The sequence below is a fragment of the Pteronotus mesoamericanus genome, unplaced genomic scaffold (genome assembly GCF_021234165.1).
Source record: "Pteronotus mesoamericanus isolate MK-2021 breed Mesoamerican mustached bat unplaced genomic scaffold, CSHL_Meso_final contig_74, whole genome shotgun sequence".
In the NCBI taxonomy this organism is placed as follows: Eukaryota; Metazoa; Chordata; class Mammalia; order Chiroptera; family Mormoopidae; genus Pteronotus; species Pteronotus mesoamericanus.
The window spans coordinates 17,477,006-17,498,266 of record NW_026555247.1 but is presented as its reverse complement, the minus strand read 5'-3'; the positions used below and the strand labels follow the sequence as shown (position 1 = coordinate 17,498,266).

Here is a 21,261-nt window from a genome sequence, read left to right as displayed (position 1 = left end):
AGAAGCAGAGTGCAGAGAAGAGCATTCAGGCAGAAGAGCATGCAAGCATTCTGGACTGGGGTGCTGGAAAGCAGGGAGAAGGGACATCCATGGCGGGGAGGGGGGGGCGGGGCGGGGGGGGGCGGGTGGACTGAAACGGGGGTCAGAGTTCCAGCAGGATAAGGACGGCTTTCATGCAGTAGAGGGAGTGGCAGCAATGAGGGAGGATTAGTTACACACAGGATGATTACATAAAAATGTAAATATATTAAAGATAGTATAAACCAACTTTCTCAGTGTCAGCCAGGAGAGTTACAATTATAAACATTTTTTTTAGGCACTCATGATCATTCACCAAAATCAACCATATTTTAGGCCATAAAACAAACCTTGAAAAAAATTTAAAAGCTGTTCTCTGACCATTATAGAACCAAACTAGAAATCAATAATAGAAAAACAAGAGGAATATCTCCAAACACTTGGAAATTATACAAGAAAGTTCTAAATAAATAATACATGGGTCATAGAGAAAGTCTAAAAGGAATTTTTGAAATTACATAGAACTGAATGACAATGAAAATACAACAAATCAAATACGTGGGAAGCACTGAAAACAGTAATGAGAAAAGTTTATAACTAAACGCTCACACAAAAAGAGGGATAATCTCTAAGTTCCTACTTTAAGAAATGAGAAGAACAAAATAAACCCAAAGCAACAGAAGGAAATCACAGAGATAAGAGCAAAAATCAACAAAATTGAAAACAGAAAAAAAAATAAAGAAAAATCAATAAAACAAAAAGCTGGTTCTTTGGAAAAAATCAATACAATTGATAAACCTAACAAGACTGACAAAAATAAGAGAGAGAAGGTACAACTCAATAATATCATAATGAGGCACTACAGATCCTGCAGTCATTAAAAAGATAATAAGAGAATACCATGGACAACTTTATGTTCATAAATTTGACACCTTAGAAAAATAGAAAATCCTCAAAAACTACAAACTACCAAAACTCAATCAAAAACAAAATAGACACCTTGAACTTGTAAACATTTAAAAAATTGAATTGGTAATTAAAAAGATCTTTAAAAAGAATCTCCAGGCCTAGATTATTTCACTAGAGAAATCTATTATATATGTAGAGAAGAATTAACCAATTTTATATAACTTCTCCTAAAAAACAGAAAAGAGAACACCTCCTAACTCATTTTATAAGGTTGGTATTATCAGGCTAATAAAACTAGAATAAGAAAGAAATTTTAAAAACTATAGCCCAATGCCCCTTATGAACTTTGATATAAAAATTCTAAACAAAAGAAAGTCAAAATTAGGAATGCATAAAATCAATTATAAGAACTAAGATTTATTACAGGTAGGAAAGGCAGTTTCAACATTCAAAAATCTATTAATATAATCTACAGTATCAACAGCTAAAGAGGAAAATTCACATAATCAGATTAAGGGACAAAAAGTGTTTGACAAAATCTAGCATATGATCATTAAAAAAAAATCTTATAAAACCAGGAATATAAGGAAACTCCCCCAACTTTATAAACAGAGCATCTATAAGAAATCTAAAGCTAATATCATAGTCAATGATGATAGCCTGAATACTTCCCACATAAAATCAAGAACATAGTAAGGATATCCTCTCTCACCACTCCTATACACACAGCTTTGGAAGACCTAGCTAGCAACATAAGGCAAGGAAAAATAAAATAAAAAACATATATATTGGAAAGAAAGTAATAAAACTGTTCCTATATGCAAATAACATGACTGTCATGTTCCCAAAGAATCAACAGTAAAACTCCTAGAACTAATAAGTGAGTTCACTAAGGAGGGAGGAATCAAGATAAACAGACTAAATTCAATCATATTTCAGCAACAAACATGAAACAATAAATGTGAAAACAAAATTTAAAACAATGCCATTTATAATTGCCCCCCCAAAATTAACTACTCATATATAAATATGAGAAAAAATGTATGGGATCAGTATCCTGAAAATTAGAAAACAGCGTTGAAAGAAATCAAACAGCTAAATAAATGTCGAGACATACTATGCACATAGATTGGAAGACTCAATACAGTAAAGATGTCAATTCTTCCCAAAATTGATCTATATTTTTAATGTAATATCTATTAAAATGCCAGCAGAAGTTCTTGGGGTTTTTTGTTTTGTTTTGTTTGTTTTATAGACATTCTTATTTTAAAATTCTATGGGTAAATCTCATCACTTGTCTCTAAGAGACTCACCTCAGATCAAAAGATACACACAGACTAAAAGTAAAGGGATGGAAAAAAGATATTTCATGCAAATGGAAAGGGAAAAAAAGTCAAGGTAGCAATATTTAATATCCAACAAAATAGACTTTAAAACCAAGGCTATAATAAGAGACAAAGAAAGGCATTACATAATGATAAAGGGAACAAGCCAAGAAGAGGATAGAACCCCAGTAAACATTTATGTACCCAATATAGGAGCACCTAAATATGTAAAACAAATCATGATGGATATAAAGGGAGAGATCATCAGAAATTAAGTCATAGTAGGAGATTTTAACACCCCATTGACTTCAATGGATAGATCTTCCAGACAGAAAACCAACAAGGAGACAGCAGCCTTAAATAATACACTAGATCAAATAGAGTTAATTGGTATCTTCAGAGCATTTCACCCCCCAAAAGCAGAATATAAATACTTTTCAAGTGCACATGAAACGTTTTCTAGGACATACCGTGAGAGGACACAAAACAAGTCAATAAATTTAAGAAGACTGAAATCATGTCAAGCATCTTCTCTGGTCAAAATGCTATGAAACTAGAAATCAATCACAAAAGAACACTGAAAAAAATTGAGAGACATGGAAGCTATATAAAATGTTATTAAAACAATGAATAGATCAACAATGAGATCAAGGAAGAAATCAAAAGATACCTTGAAACAAATGAAAATGAGAACACAACAATCCAAAATCTGTGGGACACAGAGAAATCAGTCCTAAAAAGAAAATTCATAGCATTACAGGCCTATCTAAAAAAAAAAAAAAAACCATGAAAAAGCTCAAATAAACAATCTAACTTTTCAGTTAAAGGAAGGTGAAAAAAGAACAACAAATAAAGCCCAAAGTGAGTATGAGGAAGTAAATAATAAAGAGCAAAGCAGAAATAAATGACATAGAGTCTAAAAAACAATACAAAAGAGCAATGAATCCAAGAGCTGGTTCTTCGAAAAGATAAACAAGATTGACAAACTTGAACCAGACTCAAGAAAAAAAGAGAAAGGACTCAAAAAAATAAAATCAGAAATGAAGGAAGAGCAAAGATTGTAAGAAAATCTTATGAACAACTATATGCCAACAAATTGGACAACAGAAGAAAGTCTTTAGATATTAAGGCTATAAAAAGAGTTCTTAGACTTGATAATCAAAGCACAAAGCATAAAATGAAAAATTGATAAACTGGATCTAGTTAAAATTAAAACTTTTTGCTCTATGAAATACCCTTTAGAGGGGATAAAAAGGCAAGCTACCGATTAGAAAGAAGTATTTACAAATTATATATGTTTCCAGCAAAGTATTTGTATATAAAACATAAACAACTCTCAAAACTCAGCAATAAAGTCAAACGTTTCAAGAGGAAATGGGCAAAATGGATGAACAGACATTTTACTGAGGAAGATACTGATGGCAAATAGGCATTTGAAATATTGTCCAACACCACTGGACATTGTAGAAATGCCAATTAAAATCACAGTAAGATAACACTAAATATCTATCAGAATGGCTAAAATAAAAAACAATTACAACAAATGTTAGCAAAAATGCAGAGGACCTAGATTGCTCTTGCATTATCAGTGAAAATGCAAAGTGATTAGCCACTTTCAAAAATAGTTCAGCATTTTCTTAATGAAACTGAACATGCATTTCTGACACCATATCCCAAGGAAATGAAAATGTTATATTCACACAAAAACATGGGCACACACACGCGCGCGCACGCACACATATTCATACCAGTTTCATTTATAACAGTTAAAAGCTGGAAAAAATCAAAATAGCCTCCAACAGATGAATGGTTAAGTAAACTGTGGTACATTCTTACATGGAACCCTATTCAGCAATAAAAGAAGCAAACTATTGATACATGCAACAACTTTGAAAGATGTAAAAAGAATCATGCTGAGAGGGGAGGGAAGCAGAGTCAATCTCAAAAGGTTGCCAAATGTATGATTCCATTTATAGAGAATTCCCAAGATGACAGAATTATAGAGATGAAGAGCAGAGTAGTGGTTGCCAGGGATTAGGGAAGGGGACAGGAAGCAAAGCACTTATGTCTATAAAAGGACACGATGAGTGATCCTTACAACTGTTTCGTATCTTGATTACGTGATGGCACACAAACTTACACATGTGACAAAACTGCATAGAACTAATTATCTACACAAATAGGTTCATGTGAAATCTATACAAAGTTGATGAATTCCATCAAATGTCAATTTCCTGACTGTGATATTGCACTATACAGTTAATCAAAATACTGCCAGTTGTGGAAACTGGGTAATGAGACACGGGCTCTCTCTCTGTGTACACTAGTTCTTGCAGGTAAATTTACAGTTTCCTCAAAATAAAATAAAAAATTTTAAAATGTCCCTGAGTCTGATAAAAAATACATACATACTAAAATACATAATAAACAAAAATAAATAGGGCAGAAGGAACAGCTCATCTTTAAATAATTCCAATTAATAAATGCAAAATAAACAAGGGAAACATAAAGTAACCATTAGAATATCACAGTAATATAGTTGTCACAGACAAATTCCTTTGATGGATACAATGCTTACACTAATGGGAAAAATCCAGAAAAATGAAAACAGTGTATTTGAATAGACCCCATGAACCTTCTTAGGGATTCATAAATTATACAGAAAAATATAACTTCTCAGGGGATAAACCTAGTACTCTCTACATTAATCAAGTTATCATACTTAAAACAACCAGTAACAAAGTATCGACATCACACACCCCCAATATAACATATCATAATACAATATAATTATTACACACACCCTGAAAAACCCAAATGGAAAGAAATGCTGCAAAATTGCTACCAGTATTCTTCAAAAGTGTCAAAGTCATGGAAGGCAAGGAAAGGTTAAAGAACTGCCACACATGGGAGGAGACTAGGGAAGCACGTAAACTGAATACAAAATATGATACTGGAACAGAAGAAATACATTAGTGAAAAAATTGGTGAAATCTGAATACTCTGTAGTTAATTAGTACTATTGTACCAATATTAATTTTTGACAATTGCATTATGGTTATTCAGGGTGATAAATTTTAGAGAAAGTTAAGAAAGATATGAGAACACTCCACACCATTTTTTAAGATCTTTATTGAGATATGTTTACATATAATAAAGTTCAACCATTAGAGGGTACAATTCAATGGCTTTTAGTATATTTAGAGGCCTGCAAACACCACCATCATATAATTTTAGAACGTTTTCGTCCCCCCCGTAATGGCTAAAAGAAATCCTACACTCACTAGCAGTCACTACCCGTTCCTCATTCCCCCATTATTTTTGCAATTTTTCTACAAGCCTAAAATTATTTTAAAATAATACAAAGAAGTAATAATTATAAGTTATAATTATTATAAGATAATTATAAGAAGTTATAATTATTATAAGAAGTCTTGACATACTATATGACATATAATCTATAGAGGAAAATGAAATCCATGTGCTTTCAAGTTCTTGAATTTTTTCTCTTACAACATAATGCATTTCATTTAAGATTCTGTCTCACCTGGCTAGTTCTTTAATTAAATTTGCAATGCGTCTTTTGTCTTCAAGACATAAATCCTTCAATGATGCACTCTTTATTCCTCCCTTGCAGAAATTCTAAAACAGAAAAAATAACTTTTGGTTAACTTTTGCTAAAAATAGTTTTTAAGACTCTTCAAGAAAGTTCTTAAAATAAGTGCGGAAGGTAAAATTTCTTAAATATCTTTTATCTTGTGGAAACATGACTAGCCTGTTACATTTAAAGCTCATTCTGAACTCAAAACAGGGTAAAGAACTGTCTGCCCACCAAGGAACATCATGAAATTTCCACAGAAAAGCAGACAGATAGAACTCAAAGGCAGAAATGACCATGCTTAAATACTGGGGGTTAGTTTAAAAAAAAAAAAAAAAAAAAAAAAAAGGCTTTACCTTGGTGAATGTCACAGAAACAAACACCTAATGAAAGATAGTAAGAACCTTTCTTATACCATAGCTCTGCTTAAAAGTATAGTAAAGTTGGCAGCAGGTGCACCTGTTCTAACCTCTCCATAACATGAGGGTCATTACAAAAGGTAATAGACCAAAGAGTAGTAATAATAGTGAACGCATATCCAGGGTCTACTGCATACCAGGAATATTCTAAGCTCTTTACACTTACTAATCCATCTCATTTTCTCAACAATGCTATTACGTAGGTATTATTCCTATTTTAAAGTGAGGATACATATCTTGTCTGGGGCCAAAGTTAGGTAGCAGGATCAAGACTGGGTTGCAGAGTCTGTGCTTTAACTACTTTACATTCTGTCTCCTGACCTTGAGGACTTACACTATTAAATGCTCTTTAAATTACGGGTGAAGTGAGAAAATATCCTTCGAAAATTGGCTGTGATAAATTAAAAATGTATACTGTAATCCCCAAAGTCAGTGAAGTAGCCCAACAAAATCTTATAGCTAATAAGCCAATAGAACAATTTAAAAAGTATGGACTTTCCAAAAGATTACAGTTGACTGTAAAACAAACAATTTTATTAAAAAGACTTCTGCTCAGTTGCCCTGGTATGTCAAGGTTGTAGGTTCGGTCCCCAGTCAGGGCACATGCAAAAAGCAACCAATAAATGCATCAGTAAATGGAAGAACAAATAGATGTCTCTCTCTCTCTCTCTCCCTCCCTCCCTCCCTCCCTCCCCCCTTTCCCCTCTCTCTGAAAATCAATAAATAAAAATTTAAAAAAAATTAAAAACATCAATTTTTTATTAGAACTTGCAAATTCACCTATTCACATCCCAGTGTGAGGTGAGTACTTTGGGGATACATGAAACACAAGAAAACCTACAGTTAAATCCTGCAGACTACTCAATGTAATAGTAACAAACTAGATATTGGAAATGTCCTCAAGAACATAAATCAAGGATTGAAAACTTTTTCTATAAAGGGTTCATCAGTAAATGTTTTCGGTTTTGTGGCCATGCAGTCTCTGTAGCAAATCTGCAACTGAACACAAAAGAGCCATAAACATTAAAAGAGTAAGTGTGGTTATGTTCCAATATAACTTTATTTATAAAAAGTGGCAAGCGTATATGGCCTGCAGGTCACAGATTGCCAAATCATGACTTAAACTTTTCTTGGGAAGACAAAACATAACAAAAAGTAAAATAAACCACTCAGGACACGTGTCAAAAGAATGTATAGGTACTATTACTGAGACAAAGATGAAGGAGAGATCAATGACTGGGCTATAAAAAGGAAAAGTCTCTAGGATATTATTTTCCAAGTGAAGGAAATAATAATAATAATAATAATAATAATAATAATAATGATGCAGACTAATTTTCTTTTAATAAAAACATCTTTATTTTTTTATGTTTTTTTTTTAAATTATTTTTAGAGAGAGGGGAAGGGAAGGAAACAGAGGGGAATAACATCAATGTGTGGTTTCCTCTCGGGCGCCCCCTACTGGAACCTGTCCTGCAACCCAGGCATGTGCCCCACTGGGAATCAAACCTGCGACCCTTCGGTTTGCAGGCCGGCACTCAATCCACTGAGCCACACCAACCAGGGCTGAAAACATTTTTCTCATATTTAAGGGTTTATTCATCATCAATCAACAAGTTCAAATGAACAAAAATCACAAAGGACACCTAATATAAAAAAAAAATTGTGAATTTGATTTACTAACTCCACAAAGATCAGAACGTAGGTCTTTTTTTAAAGATTTTATTTATTTTTAGAGAGAGGGGAAGGGAGGAAGAAAGGGAGAGAAACATCAATGTGAGATGAGAGAGAAATACCGATCTGCTGCCTCTTGTAGGAGCCCCGCCCTGACCAGGGACTGACCCTGCAACCCAGGCACGTGCCCTGACCAGGGACCTTTCATTTTGCGGTACAACACCCAACCAACTGGGCTACAATGGTGAGAGTCAGAATGTGGGTCTTTGAGACATATCAAGATAATACATTTTCTTAACCGAGGCTTAAAACGAGCCCAAATATTTTGGGGCTAAATATTTTATATTCATATCAAACATCATCAAAGCATCCTAGAATCCTCTGTATCTGTATCTTCTCAGAATGCTATGGATCATCTAATTGTCTTTCAATGAATGACTCTTCTACCCATATATGCAATATTGGTTACTGTTAAATGGACCCTTCGAAAAGAGACATCCTACTAAGTAAGGATCATAGTGACTTAACTGAGCTTAAATTAAAGAGCAAAAACACAACACAAAAAAACAAACAACAACAAGAAAAACAGAGCCTAGCAATAGTTTCTAAATAGCGGCCCCTCACACAAACCACACTTCAGAGAGAAGTCTACATTAAGCTGCCTATTCCTGCACTGAACTGCTTCTCTGCACTGTGTTTCTGCCATCTGAGCCACCCCTTGTATAAAGAGGAGTTCCTGGAATTCTGTTTCAACCAACAGGGCTGAGCTTTCACCAGCAACATCTTTACCAACCAATCAGAGCAACTCCATTCTGATCAATCAAGACACTGCTTTTTGGACCCATTAAACTGTGAGGATTTGGAGTCCTCCTTTGCATGAGGACCAACCAATCAGCGACCTTGGGCGGGGACTTCTGTTTTTTTAAGTCAGCTCCCTTTTGATTCTAGGAACACTTTCCTTTTTCATGGTAGAGTAAGACTGCATTTCACCAGCAGGAAGTGAAACCATGAAGATGTCTGACCAGAGCAGAGGAATAAGAGTGGAGATGACTGGCACAAAGCAAAACAGACCTCAACAGGTGGCAAATACCAGGGCTGAGCTGCCTAGCCTAAGAGGGCTTCACCTTGGGGCCACCTTGCTCAAGGCCTCTTCACAGCTATGCTGCTTCTAATTGAGCTGTTCCATCACTGAGCTGTTCCAAAGCCATGCTGTATCACAATTGGGCCGTTTCGCACTGAATAAAATTTCCTTTTTTACCACACCCCAAATCAGGGATACCTGTTCTCACTGAATTGCCACCAATGGCCATCAGTCAGTCAGCAAAGAAAAATCAGTTACTGGTCAGCATTCATAAAAAATTAGAGAATAAGAAAAAAACAAGTAAGAAATTACTGACCTGTTCATTTACGGCATCTCCTGCACCTTTTAAAGATTCCATAGAGATTGAATCAGGAATCACCCTGGAAGTCTTGGGTTTAACATTAGCTTTCGGACTCATCAACTTGTGTCTTGATCTGATATTTCCTTCTGTAGAAATTCCTAAGGGTTTGCATCAAATTAGATTTCAAAATTCTATCTCATTCTCTTAAGCCCTCCCTCCATCAACCTCTCTGTTGGTATCCTCTACTTTATAGAACATGATAGGGAAAACTCTTACTTCATTTTAAAGCTCTCATAATAAATAATGAATCAGGAAAAGATTGTTTTGAATATATTAAAGATTCAACTGAAATATTTTTAAAAGGCGTGGGCACATTCATAATTCATATTAAAAACAGTAAGTTACAACATGCCACGCATCCCCTAACTTAGGGGAAATTAAAGATATCATATTTTACATAATTGAGGTACTTTCAAGAGTTCAGTGAACTTTAAAGAGTCTACTGCATAAACTCTATATCAAGAAGTTTTCACACTTTCCTTCGAAATATTAAATTCAGGCTATTATTTATAATATAAAAAATAAGAAAATCTCTTACTCCTTAATACATAAAGTATAAGGCAGTATTTCAAACCTTAATAGGGTGATACTATTTTTTTTTAATTTTAAGATCTAATGAACTGTTACACAGCCAGTTATATCTGTACAGTTGTCCTAATGTTTTATCTTTCTCCTAAGCAGAGGAAGCTTACCAGATTAACAGAGAAAATCATACCTGGAACATACACTACTGATTGTTCTTCATCAGAAACTATGCAGAAAGACATGAAGGAAAATACTAGTAAAGGTTATCCAATATCCAAATGCTGCTTCTTTTCTGTACTTCTGTTACAATTCATAACTTCTATTGACCTTGGAATATACAACTAGCTTTTAAAAACAAAATTAGAAAGCAAAGTAACTGACTTAAATGCAGCAAAGTTAATATTCTTTTAAAGTTCATTTTTATATAGTCACAACTATATATTTTGTAAAAACTTTGGAAGGTGTCATTCCATAAAACTTTTATCCATGTTTATTCTCAAGTGAGATATCCTACACTATAAATTCTGTTAGGTTCCCTTCATTTCCTTTCCTTCTGTAAACCAAGAGTTCAGTGCTCCAATTTGCTCATTACTGGAAAACCGACAAGTTATTTTAGGCATGAATATAAATAATTCCAAAATGAGCTTTATCTTTGAAAAACAAACACTGTTGAGGGCAAGTCAATCATGTAGGCACAAAGGCTTTTCTTTTTATTCTTTGTGGGGCCTACTGAAATGTCCTAAGAAGCCCACTACTTAACAAATGGAAAAAATTTAAGATGAAAAGAACTACGGCATTCTGAATTTCAAAAGGAGAAATTTAGAAAGGCTATTAAGGTCATAACACTGCTTTAGAAAGAAAACTAATACATAAGAAAGCATCCTTTCCAGAAACAGAATTTTATTCAGAAACATATCTAAACCCAGACAAGTCCACAGTTTGATAACACTTGCAAGAAGGGAGCATCTGAACAATTTATTCCAATGATCTAGAACATTCCAAAGTTATCTGTTTTTTGATCAAATGTTTTCTTTTCCAAAATTTCTAAACAAATCAATTTGGAACTACTTCCCTCCAGAGAAGGGATGGAGTAAAAAAATGTGATTTAATAACATGCTCGAAAAGTCCATATATTTCAGCTCATGATCAACCTCAGTAATGGAGTCTCTTCAGGAAATGCTGATTAGATAAGCATAGAATTCCTATAGGAATTTAGGAATACAAAGATTATGCATACTATTTGAGCTGCCAGGTGGTTTCTAATAGCTTTCTAGAGCAGCATATACACTATCACAGCTTCAAGCTTTTAGCTGGTAACTAGTACCCCTAACTTTAAACTCCCTCAAATATCAGAAATGGAGCTGATAGTTTAAGGGGCACATAAGACAAGCATACAAAAAAAATTAGACTTCACTACTCCAAGGAAACTTAGAGCAACAACACAGGAGTAGACACTTTCTTAATTCATTGACATTCAAGCTATTAAAACAAAACAAAACAAACCTTACAAAATGAAATTGTGCAGCCTCCATTTAATAGCAAAAACTTATTTTTTTTAAGTATCTTATTTATTTATTTTTAGACACAAGGGAAGGGAGAGAGAAAGACAGGGAGAGAAACATCAATGTGTGGTTGCCTCTCGCATGCCCCTTACTGGGGACCTGGCCTGCAACCCACGCATGTGCCCTGGCTGGGAATCGAACCTGTGACCCTTTGGTTCACAGGCTGGCACTCAATCCACAGAGCTACAACAGCCAGGGAACTTATTTTCTTATATTTCTTGGGACTAGCACACACAGTAGGTGCTCAATACATGTTTAATTATTTGTTGTTGGAAATATACATAGGAATGAAGGACACAGGGAAAAAAATCCAAGATGATTCAGGATATGCTCTATATGGCACGGTCTTTGATTAGAAGATAACAGTAATGATGAATCTGTAGACTATTCTACAAGGATGACCTATGGACTAACATAACAGAGTCCTGGAAAAGATACTACACTTCCTTAGACCATTCACGTAGAAGCCTGCTCACAACTAGAAAAACCAGCTACTGGGTACCCTATTCAGTCATACCTTGATTTGAAAGCTCACCAAACATTATAGTTTCTCCTCTTTTCTCAAACTTGACACCACTTCCTCATTGTTATTGTTATCTAAGAACTTTGTTTCCTATCTCCTAAAACAAAAAACTAACAAACAAAAAAAAACCTGTAGAGACCTTTCACAAGCTTCCATTTATAGGTGGCATATTATAATACACAACCCTAAAGATACCACCTTAGAAGCTGTTAAAACTAATAAAATTAGTAAAGTTGTAGTATATAAAATCAATATACAAAAAGCTGTTATAATTCTATATACTAATAATGAAATACCACAGGAATTAAGAAAACAATCCCGATTAGAAGGAAGATGGCAGAGGAGTGAATGGGAGTCACGCTGACCTCCTCCTCCCAAGACCAAACTGGAATTGCGACTAAATAGTGGAGTAATCACCTGGAAAACAATGGAACGATAGTGGGAGAGGAGCCTTGGAGCCGCGGACAGACAGCGGATTCAACTCTCACAAACCCCAATGGGTGAGAAGTGTGGTGGAGGCTCGAGAGGGTTGGCTGGGTGCCCACGGGCACTAGCACCAGAGGGACATTGAGACGGCCAGTAAGCTCCCCTCAAGAAGAACGGGGTCTGAGTTATAAACAGGGACCTCTAAACTACAGCAGCTAAAACCAGGAAAATACAGACAAAACGCAACCCTGAAAAGCTTAGGGGCACTCTCTGCCAGAGAAAGGTGGCTGGAGATGCAAAGAGACATTTAAAGGGCCAACACAAAAATTGCAGGGGCAGCCACCCTCCTCGATCTCTGGGTAGAGGCGGCAGCAGAGTGGGCTGGTGCCTGGGAAAAGATTGGTGAGGAAAACTTTGTGAAGAGAAATGAGATGGTGGCCGGTGGAGCCCCGGTGATAACGCACCTCCCACTCTGCAGCTACCATCTCGCTCAGGCATAAGGGAATCAATTAACCTGCCGCTTGTGTGCATGTGAGCTGGGGCACTAGGTGCAGATTGGCTGGAAGAAATAGAGGATCCCTGGCCAAAGGGGTCACACAGCTGCATTGAGAGCCTTGAGGAGAGACTAGAGACTGGAGACGGAGGTGTCGGGGAAAGAACGAGAGGAGGAACCGGGAAGTCCTGACTCCCTCCCTGTTCTGTACTCTCCATTTTGGGCAGGCAAGGCACGCCCCCAAAGAGGCAGAAGCAGGGCGCGCACGAACCGGACTGCCCGTGATTGCAACACAGTCCGCAGAAATAGTGGACCCTTGGCTGAAGGAGTCACAGAACTGCACAGAGACCCCTGAGGAAAGACTGGAGACAGAGGTATTGGGGAAAGAACAGGAGGAGGGACCAGGCAGTCCTGACTCCTTCTCCTTTCCGTAGTCTCCATTGTGTGGGAAGAGGCCACACCCCCAAAGAGCCAAAAGCTGAAAAGCACACAATAGACAGCCCAAAACCAGTGCAGATGCGCACACTTGCGCCCAGTGGCCAGCGAGGGTTGGCGAGCGTGTGTGTGGACCCGCGAGGGCTGCTGAGAGCTCACGTGGGTGGGCAAGGCCTCCCACAAGTTGGCAACGATGGGGCCTATGAGGGAGTGCGCAGATCTGCTAGGGCAGGTGTAAATCGACCCGTGCGGGCCCGCAAGTGCAGAGCGGTCTGCAGAAATAGTGGATCCCGGGCCAAAGGGGTCACAGAGCTGCCCAGAGTCCCTGGAGGAGAGACCGGAGACAGGATTAACTGGAGAGTCCTGGAGCTGACTTCCTCCCATTTCCGTAGTCTCCATTTGGTGAGGGCAGGCAACGCATCCAAAGAGCCAAAAGCGGGGAAAGTACACAATAGAAGACCCTAAACTGACCAGTGCTGGGGTGCCCGCCGGCCTGGGGGGCCAGACGAGTACGCGAGGTCGCGAAGAAGCCCCCTGGGCTGGGGCAAACATGCTCGAGCCCAGGCAAGTGGGGGATCCTGCCGGACTAGGGAGCACGCTCAAGGAGCCAGCGTGAGAGTTCAGAGGGATCCACAGAAATAGTCCATCCCTGGCCGAAGGGGTCACAGAGCTGCCCAAAGCAGGAGTCAGACACAGACAGTAGAGTCCTAGAAGGCTCAACCCAAGGTCATATAGGGTCAACAACTGACATCATCAGAGGCAGGCCCAGAAAGAAAAGTAAAGGAAATAAATTAATTAATTAATTAATTAAATAAAATAAAAGACCTGCCTCCTACCATAGACGTTTAATCCACAAAATCAGGAAATCTAGACGGCGCAATTGAAGCAGAAGCAAAAATAAATAAATAAATAAATAAATAACTTAACAGACTCTCACAAAAAAGGGAAGAAAAAGAAGTTCCCCCCAAATGAGTGGAAAAGGGGACTCCCCACAGAGAGAGCTAAAAGGAATAGAGGCAAGGGAACTATTAGATATTGAATTCAAAACAATGGTTCTAAGGAAGCTCAATGAGCTCAGCCAGCTCAAAGAGAACTATGAGAAACTGCAGAGAAACTATCAGGATCTTACGGCAAACTATATCAGCCTGGAAAAGGACATAGAAACTATCAAGAAGACACAAGAGGATATGAAGAATACCATTTCTGAATTGAAGAACACAGTAGAAGGAATCCAAAGCAGGCTGGATGAAGCCGAGGATCGAATCAGTGAGATGGAGGATAAGGTAGAAAAAAGCTCCCAGAAAGAAAAAGAAATGGAAAAAAGACTCAAAAAGAATGAAGAGGCATTTAGGGAAATGCAGGACAACCTGAAACGCAATAATATCTGTATAATAGGGATACCAGAAGGAGAAGAAGAGGAGCAAGGGATAGAGAACCTCCTCGAAAAAGTAATGATGGGAAATTTCCCCAATTTGAGGAGAGATAGGGTCTCATGGATCCGGGAGGCACAGAGCACCCCATTCAAGAGGGACCCAAGGAGGTCCACTCCAAGACACATCATCATTAAAATGGCAACTATCAAAGACAAAGAGAGAATCCTCAAAGTAGCAAGGGAGAAGGAGAAAGTAACACACAAGGGGGCCTGACATGACTAGGAGCTGACTTCTCAACAGAAACACTACAAGCCAGAAGGGAATGGCAACAAATATTCCAAGTCATGAAAAGCAAGGGCCTACAACCAAGGCTCCTCTACCCAGCAAGTCTCTCAATTAAAATAGAAGGGGAAATAAGGAGTTTCCCAGACAAAAGAAGGCTAAAAGAATACATCTCTACCAAACCAGCATTACAAGATATGCTAAAGGGACTGGTTTAAGAAGATGAAGGAAAAGAGTGAGAAAGAGAAAAACACAGGTACAAAGAGAAAAAATGAGTAAGTTTCTATCAGTAATAACTCTCAATGTAAATGGACTAAATGTCCCAACCAAGAGACACGGGGTAGCTGAATGGATAAGAAAACATGACCCACACATATGCTGCCTACAAGAGACCCACCTCGGAGCAAAAGACCTACACAGATTGAAAGTAAAGGGATGGAAAAAAATATTCCAAGCAAATGGGCAAGAGAAAAAGGCCAGGATTGCCATACTTGTATCAGACAAAGTAGATTTCAAAACAAAGGCCATAAAAAGAGACCCAGAGGGGCACTTTATAATACTTAAAGGAAGAATCTATCATGAAGACATAAACATTGTAAACTTATATGTTCCCAATATAGGAGCCCCCAAGTATATAAGGAAATTGTTGGACGACTTCAAACAAGATATAGACAGTAACACACTGATAGTAGGGGATTTCAACACCCCACTGTCAAAAATGGACAGATCTTCCAAACAAAACATTAATAAACATATTGTGCAGCTGAATGACACACTGAATCAAAGAGACTGAACTGACATATATAGGACTTTACATCCCAAATAAGAAAAATACACATTCTTTTCAAATGCTCATGGCAGTTTTTCAAAGAATAGACCACAGGATAGGACACAAAGCAAACCTCAGCAAATTCAGGAAAATTGAAAGAATACCAAACTTTTTCTGGGACCACAAGGGCTTGAAACTGGAAATCAACCTCAAAGAGAAACTTCAAAAACTTGCAAACTCATGGAGACTGAACAGTAGACTATTAAACAATGAATGGGTAAATAATGAGATAAGAGAAGAAATCAAAAAATTTCTGGAAACAAATGAAAAGGAACAGACAACAGTCCAAAACCTATGGGACACAGCAAAGGCAGCCCTGAGAAGGAAGTTCATAGCAATACAGGCTTATCTAAAAATGATAGAAACATTTCAAATAAAAGACCTAACACTACAACTTCAAGAATTGGAGAAACAACAACAAATAAATCCCAGAGCAAGTAGAAGGAAGGAAATAGTCAAGATTAGAGCAGAACGGAATGATATAGAGAGGAAAAGAACAATTCAAAGGATCAACCAATCCAGAAGCTGGTTCTTTGAAAAGATAAATAAAATTGACAAGGCTTTAAGCAGACTCATCAAGAAAAAAAGGGAGAGGACCCAAATTAATAATATCAGAAATGAAAGAGGAGAAATAACAACTGATACCACAGAAATACAAAGGATTGTCAGAAACTACTATGAACAATTATATGCCAAGAAATTTGAAGACCTTGATGAAATGAACAAATTTTTAGAAACGTATAATCTCCCAGAACTTAAGGAGGAAGAAAGAGAACGCTTGAACAGACCAATAACAGCTGGGGAAATTGAAGCAGTCATTAAGAAACTCCCGGCACACAAAAGCCCAGGGCCGGACGGTTTAACAGGAGAATGTTACAAAACATTTAAGGAAGAGCTAACCCCTGTTCTTCTCAGACTATTCCAAAAAATCCAAGAGGAGGGAAGACTCTCAGACTCTTTTTATGAGGCCAGCATCACCCTAATCCCAAAACCAGATAAAGACCCTACAAAGAAGGAAAACCACAGGCCAATTTCGCTGATGAACATAGATGCTAAAATCCTCAGCAAAATATTGGCAAACCGCATCCAGCAATACATTAAAAAGATTATCCACCATGATCAAGTGGGATTCATTCCAAGGATACAGGGATGGTTCAATATACGCAAGTCAATAAACGTAATACATCACATAAATAAAAGACAAGACAAAAACCACATGATCATCTCGATAGATGCAGAAAAAGCATTTGACAAGGTACAGCACCCATTTATGACCAAAACACTCAGCAAAATGGGAATAAATGAGGCATTCCTCAACATAATAAAGGCCATATATGAAAAACCTACAGCCAACATCATACTCAACGGGCAAAAACTAAAAGCTTTCCCACTAAGATCGGGAACACGAGAAGGATGTCCGCTTCCACCGCTTCTTTTCAACATCGTACTGGAAGTCCTACCCACAGCGGTCAGACAAGAAAAAGAAATAAAAGTCATCCAAATAGGAAAGGAGGAAGTAAAACTATCATTGTTTGCAGATGACATGATAGTGTACATAGAAAACCCTGTAGACTCTACCAAAAAACTCCTCAACCTAATAAGTGAATTTGGCAAAAGAGCAGGATACAAAGTCAATATTCAGAAATCAAAGGCAATTTTGTACACAGGCAATGAAAGAGAAGAAGAAGAAATCAGAAAAAAAATACCATTCAATATAGCAACAAGAGAAATAAAGTACCTAGGAATAAATTTAACCAAAGAGGTAAAAGACCTGTATGTAGAAAAGTATACAACATTGAAGAAAGAAATTAAGGAAGACACAAATAAATGGAAGCATATACCGTGCTCATGGATTGGAAGAATTAATATCATCAAAATGTCCATACTACCCAAAGCAATTTATAGATTCAACGCAATCCCTATTAAGATACCAATGACATATTTCACAGAAATAGAACAGACATTTCACAATTTATATGGAACCATAAACGACCCCAAATAGCGGCAGCAATTTTGAGAAAGAAAAATAAAATAGGGGGGATCACAATACCGGACATCAAACTCTACTACAAAGCCACCATACTCAAAACAATCTGGTACTGGCACAAGAACAGACCCATAGACCAGTGGAACAGAATAGAAAGCCCAGAAATAAGCCCAGGTCTCTATGGGCATCTAATATTTGACAAAGGGGGCAGAAGCATAAAATGGAGCAATAATAGCCTCTTCAACAAATGGTGCTGGGAGAGCTGGACGGCTACATGCAAAAAAATTGAAATTGGATCATCAGCTGACACCATACACAAAAATAAACTCAAGATGGATAAAAGACTTTTTCCAAGGAGGAGATACAGAGGGCCCGGAGACATTTGAAAGGATGCTCAGCATCACTAGCCATCAGAGAAATGCAGATCAAAACCACAATGAGGTACCACTAGTACACTGCTGGTAGGAATGCAGACTGGTGCAGCCATTGTGGAAAGCAGTGTGGAATTTCCTCAAAAAGCTGAAAATGGAACTGCCTTTTGATCCAATGATTCCCCTGCTGGGACTATACCCTAAGAATCCCAAAACGCCAATTCAAAAGAACCTATGCACCCCAATGTTCATAGCAGCACCATTTACAATAGCCAAGTGTTGGAAGCAACCTAAATGCCCATCTGTAGATGATTGGATCAAAAAACTATGGTGCATTTACACAATGGAATACTACGCAGCAGAAAGAAAAAAAGAACTACTAAACTTCGCGACAGCATGGATGGAACTCGAGAGCACTATGCTAAGTGAAATAAGCCAGGGGGTGAAAGACAAATACCATATGCTCTCACCTATGAGTGGAACCTAACCAACAATGCAAAGATGCAAGGAAAATAAGACCAGCAACACTGAAAGGAAAAGAAACAATAGAGGCAAGGGGGAAGGGGGGGCGGGGGGGAAAGGAAGGGAAGGGGAAAGTCAAGGAACATAGAGCAAGGACTCATGGACAAAACCAAAGAGGAAGAGTCGAGGGAGGGAGGGAGCAAGGGAAAGTGGTGGGGGGTAGGCAGACACAAATGTATTTGAAAAAATAAATAAAAAATAATAATAAAATAATATTAAAAAAAAAAAGAAAAGGAAAACAATCCCATTTACAATTGCCCCAAAAAGAATAAAATGCCGAGGAATAAATTTAACCAAGAGGTAAAAGGCCTGTACAATGAAAATTATAAAACATTGATAAAAGAAATTAAAGAAAATACAAATAAATGGAAAAATATTTCATGCTCATGGACTGGAAGAATATTGTTAAGGTGCCCATACTACCCAAAGCCATCTATAGGTTTAATGCAATCTCTGTCAAAATCCCAATGGCATTTTCACAGAAATACCATAAATAATCCTAAAATTTGTATGAAACCTCAAAAGACCCTGAATAGCCACAACAACCCTGAGAAAAAAAAGAACAAAGCTAGAGGCATCACACCTTCTGACTTTAAACTATATTACAAAAGCTATAATAATAAAAACAGAATGGTATTGGCATAAAAACAGAGACAAAAGACTCCCATGATAGCTACCTTTTCTATAGCACCTATAATCATTAAACATGTATTTTACTTATTCATGGCCTCATATCATTAAAATGGAAGTACCAAATGGGTAAAGATTTTTGTCTTGTTTTGTTTGTTGTTATCTCCAAATATCAAAGAATACCTGGCTCATAGTGAAGAATGAAACTGATATTTAATTTTATGAGGCACTGTCCAACAAACTTAAGTGTTATCTTTCTTTCTTTAGCTCATTCAAAATGTGCAGGTAAAACCTATTAGCTACATCCATGTTAAATTTCTTTTCAACATAAAAAATGCTAAATAAACTGACCTTAACAAAAGTTTTTAAAAAATAAAATAGCCTCAGAAGATAACTCAGTTGGTTGGAGCACCATCCCAAAACACCAAGGTTGAGGGTTCCATCCCCAGTCAAGGCACATACAAGAAGCAACCAATGAATGCATAAATAGGTGGAACAAATGTGTTTCTGTCTCTGTCTTTCTGTCTTTCTCTCCCCTCTCCACTTCTTCTCCCTGAGATCAATTTAAAAAAAAAAGAAGAATAAACATATTTGAAATTGCCTCCATCCAACTTAACCTCTCTAATCATTTCTAATCTATTTTTAATCTTGTTATCTTAAGAACCCTCTTCAAAGGCAGAGATTCCCAACAAGCGTATATTTGATGGGAAAGTCAAAGTGACACAATATATACCAAACTCATATTGGACCTATTATTGATTCTATGTGCCACCCTAGCTGTATTTTGGTTTCTTTGGAAGCACCTCAATAAGGCAAATACAAGTTAGAAAGCATCCTTAATCTTGATACCAATCTACCCAAACCCCAGAATTAAAACAGTAATGAGAAACCCAAGGCAGAGATGGTAAGGAAGAAAAGGCATGCCTATCCCAGATCACTGGGACCTGAAGAAAATAAACTTAGTACTGCCCACTCTAACCTTTTGAGCTTTAATCACTAACCCGCAACACATGTGTACATATGTAATTATTACTGACCACTATGACTTTCCTTGTTAGTCAGGCACACTTCATTTTACTACTGCATTTCACTTTATTGTGCTTACAGATGTTGCTCTTTTTTTTTGTTTGTTTTGTTTTGTTTTACAAATTGAAGGTAAGACCCTTTGGCCTTATGGCAATATCCAGTGGTCTAGAACCGAACCCACAATATTGTCAAGGTATGACTGTATATTATTTTTAAAATAAACATTAAGTCTTGGTCTACTTTTAAATGAAAAGTCAATGGCAGACATTATAGCCCCTGCAATGTTTTGACCAGGTCCCTCTTAATTCACATTTTTTATTATTAAGTTGCTAATACTGTTAGTGAGAATACACAAGAGCATTTAAGCAATCAAATTTAAATATTGCAGGAACACTAACTTCTGATATTACCAAGAACTATAACAAAGTAGGAAAGCAGTTTATGGCTGAAGGGTCACGATTTTACTTGCAGATTTAACCTATAAAATGATAACATGGCATATCCATTGTTTATACATCAGGTACAAAGACATAACTTGTACAAAACAGCACTGCTGAATCATGCTGTGCAGGAGATGCATTAACTTAACAGTGAAAAAAAAAATGATGTTCAGTCACAGATGATCTGTCCTCACATGATGGAAATACTTAGGATGGGAAATCTCTTGATCACATTTCTCTGGTTGTTTAGGGGAAGCAGTGACCAATCTTTCTTTCAATAGTGTGAAAAGAATACCAAATTATAGATACATACTTTTTGGTCTTTTTCTAGTGAAAGTTCTACTATGACGTTTTTGGGGTGGTCTGAGAATTCATTAATGTGGCAAGAAGAGAATAAGATCCAAAGACACATAACAAAACCCAATGACTTATAACTATCATTATGCTTTTTT

At 37.1% G+C, this 21,261-nt stretch overlaps 1 protein-coding gene across 1 annotated transcript in view; it reads right to left on the bottom strand.

The window, feature by feature from the left end:
- KIAA1328 (KIAA1328 ortholog) overlaps nt 1–21,261 on the bottom strand; it is a 245,113-nt gene that overhangs the window by 222,033 nt on the left and 1,819 nt on the right. The window contains exons 2-4 of the mRNA XM_054583556.1: nt 10,101–10,136; nt 9,341–9,483; nt 5,800–5,894 (exon numbers count right to left, since the gene is read on the bottom strand). Of these exons, the coding sequence (XP_054439531.1) occupies nt 5,800–5,894; nt 9,341–9,483; nt 10,101–10,136 (274 nt within the window). The remainder of the gene's footprint in view (nt 1–5,799; nt 5,895–9,340; nt 9,484–10,100; nt 10,137–21,261) is intronic.